Source organism: Macrobrachium rosenbergii, chromosome 26 (assembly GCF_040412425.1).
Source record: "Macrobrachium rosenbergii isolate ZJJX-2024 chromosome 26, ASM4041242v1, whole genome shotgun sequence".
NCBI lineage: Eukaryota > Metazoa > Arthropoda > Malacostraca > Decapoda > Palaemonidae > Macrobrachium > Macrobrachium rosenbergii.
Genome location: NC_089766.1, coordinates 41593121 through 41596687, shown reverse-complemented (window position 1 = coordinate 41596687; position 3567 = coordinate 41593121). Strand labels below are relative to the sequence as shown.

Below are 3567 nucleotides of genomic sequence, written 5' to 3'. Positions count from 1 at the left end.
GGGAGGCGATATCCACTTATACCTCACTTGCTGGCCGTGTGGTTTAAAGCGTCCACTGTAGTCCTGAGTTCTTGTCCTTCGCTTGTTCGAGCCCACGGGACGACGAACTTATTATCAACTAAAAAATTCCCCTTCGGTAACATATATGAAAATATATTATTTCCGGGGTAGAGCGAATTCGATATTAAAGGACGTTTGTAGCTTACTGATTGTATATGAATCATGGTGATGTGATTAAAGTCATATATATATATATATATATATATATATATATATATATATATATATATATATATATATATATATATATATATATATATATATATATATATATATATATATATATATATATATATATATATATATATATATATATATATATATATATATATATATATATATATATATATATATATATATATATATATATATATATATATATATATATATATATATATATATATATATATATATATATATATATATATATATATATATATATATATATATATATATATATATATATATATTTTCTGATAAATGGTCGCCTTATTCACGTAAGTGAATAATACCCATAGTTAAAAGTCCTGTTCAAGAAGTACGTTGTCTGAGAGAGAGAGAGAGAGAGAGAGAGAGAGAGAGAGAGAGAGAGAGAGAGAGAGAGCACGCACAACTAACCCTTGTAACCAAGAAAGAGCGAACAAACATACAAGTATCTCTCGTATCTCTTGTCAGGGTTCATCAGAACAGGACGACGCGTCGGAGCGTGAGGAGGCCACAGCCACGATTATCGTTAATAAGCTCTTATCGTCTTCTTCCTCTTAGGTTTCCCAACCGGTGATGACGTCAGTGTTCGGCATGTGAGGGGAGACTGGGAAAGATTTCTCAAGCACATTACTGTTGCTGCGTGCCATTTTCAGTATTCAGTAGCGCTTTCTTTATAAAATGTTTGTATGCATGCATTTATAAATGTGTATCTTTTGACTGTTTATCTGTAGAATGAACCGCAGTTCATTAGAAAAGATTTCTGTGTTGTACCATAGCTTCCATGCAGCACCATCGCTCATTCAGTCGCGTGTGAGAGACATTCCCTGGGTATTTCCAAGTCCTTTCGGTCATATGCCAAGGGGTCCCAGGAGACACCCTTACGAGTAGGGGCAGCTTTGGGTTTATAAAAGGACGCCCGCGTCTTTGTGGGATTTCAGAGGGAAGAAGAACGCTGCTAGAGCTACTACGAAGCTAAACTTCGCGACCCAAAGAGATGGAGTGTTCGAGTATGGCCGGTACTACTTCCTTTCGTGTGCTTGCGACCATTCTTCTTCTTGCAATTGCTGGTCGCTGCTACTCGCAGCAAATGGATCATATTCAACTGAGCAGAATTGCAGCCGCGATTGAAAACCTTACTCAAGTAGAACAAGGTGAGGGAAAGAGCGTCGGGGAATCTTGGGGAAGTTCAATGAGCTGCTTCTTTCGGATTTGTGAATCTGTCAGTTGTTACATAATAGATTTGTATTATGCTTAAAAGAAATTGCAATATTCACGTGATTTCAGTAGAGGCCTCAGGGATTACTAGTTAACGTGAAGGAAAGTGTTGTGAAATTATCTTATGCTCGTAAAATTTTATATATATATATATATATATATATATATATATATATATATATATATATATATATATATATATATATATATATATATATATATGACTGGAATAACCAGGTTTGAGCACACCCCCTCAATTTTCGTTTTTTCGTCCCGAAGTCGGTTTCAGAACATAAACTTTGATGTGGAATGTCGCGAAACCTTGTTTGCACACTGTAAACGCGTCCTTAAGCCATTTATAAATAATTTTTTGTAAACTGATATTATTTTTTGCTTGCAGACTTTTAATACTTATTGTTGCAAGACTGGACTGCTGCTGCATACTTGTACCAAAAGACAATTTTTAACTTACGTGTGACTAGTAGTGTTGAATTATCTCCAACTTGGAATTATTATTAGTGATACCTGCTAGCTAATAGTAGGAGCTACTAGTAACAAAAACACTACTAACAAACACTTACTGTTAGTATTAAGGAAAATTGATGCACTTACCTGATATTCATTATGATTTTTTGTTGTTTTGACGACTTGGACTCGTTTTTTGCTATTAATGCCTACTAGTAGGAACAAGTAGCAAGTAGCAGTCATACACAAACACCCAAACTGAGCATGTATTATTATACTATGTTGTTTTTTGTACCTGTACAAATTGTTTTAACTGAATTTTTTTGGAATAACAATCTTCTTGCCAATTTCTTACTACTTGCTACTAGTAGCAAGTAGTAGAAATTCTTACCACATTAACTCTCTGGGAAGGGAAATGCATCTAAAACGTTATAACATTACATTTTTTGAGTTTGGGGCTCCTTTTATGCACAAATTCACAAAAGTAAATTAATATCTGAATTTGCTACTTGTTGGTGTCACTTAAGGCACTTCTAGTAGCTAATGAACATTCCAAAAATTGTATCTGGGCTACTTAAACCAATTTACTATTACCAACCAACAAACTCTCAATCGGAAAGTTACCTGTCGAGTATATAAGATAAGTGGTGAAAAACCATGTTCAAAATGTTTCAAATGCTTAAAAATGCCGTAGCACATTCAGTTATTGCTACTTTCTAGCTTCTAGTAGCAAAAGTTGTAAAGTCTAATTTTTCTTACTACCTAGCGTTCAAGTACAGTAAATTTGCAACAATTTTCATATAAATATTTTTTCTGAGAAACAAAATAATAATGTTGCTATGGCATTTTCTAAGTTTTAAAACTTTGAACACGATTTTCTCGCTTTTTTAAAATGTGGCCAAACCTGGTTATTCCAGTGGACGCCTTATATATATATATATATATATATATATATATATATATATATATATATATATATATATATATATATATATATATATATATATATATATATATATAGTACTAGACAAAGTGAAACATTTGATCCCAAGGGGCTAGTAATAAAAATGGCAAAACGTTGTAGATGAATCAATATATTTTTTTCCCTTGTGCCACTTTTTCCTATTTTTTTTATATACTTGTGCCATTTTTGCCTGTGCTCTTAAACCTAAATTCATATATATATATATATATATATATATATATATATATATATATATATATATATATATATATATATATATATATATATATATATATATATATATATATATATATATATATATAATTATATATATATATAATAATATATATATAAAAGTAAAATTTAGGAAAAATATAGGGAAAAGTGGCACAAGGGAAAAAATATATTGATTCATCTACAACGTTTTGCCGTATTCATTACTAGCCCCTTGGGATCAAATGTTTCACTTTGTCTAGTACTAGCCTCTCGGGGATTAGATGCCCTTGGGGACATTTGATACCCGAGGGGTTAGTAATAAACACGGCGAAACATTGTAAATGAATCAATATATATTTTTACCCCTGTGCCATTTTTACCTGTTATTTTTGCCTGTGCCATTATTACTGTTCACCATATAAATATATAAATATATATAT

At 31.6% G+C, this 3567-nt stretch overlaps 1 protein-coding gene across 5 annotated transcripts in view; it reads left to right on the top strand.

The window, feature by feature from the left end:
• Nucleotides 1-1128: 1128 nt before the first annotated feature.
• The window catches only part of LOC136853138 (perlucin-like protein), a 134522-nt gene continuing 132083 nt past the window's right edge, over nt 1129-3567 (top strand). For 3 of the 5 annotated variants that reach the window (XM_067128445.1, XM_067128444.1, XM_067128446.1), the window contains exon 1: nt 1155-1418. In XM_067128445.1, coding sequence (XP_066984546.1) covers nt 1262-1418 — 157 coding nt within the window. In that variant the 5' untranslated portion in view covers nt 1155-1261. Of the gene's footprint in view, nt 1419-3567 lie in introns of all 5 variants that reach the window. The other 2 variants (XM_067128442.1, XM_067128443.1) reach the window with 2 other exon arrangements.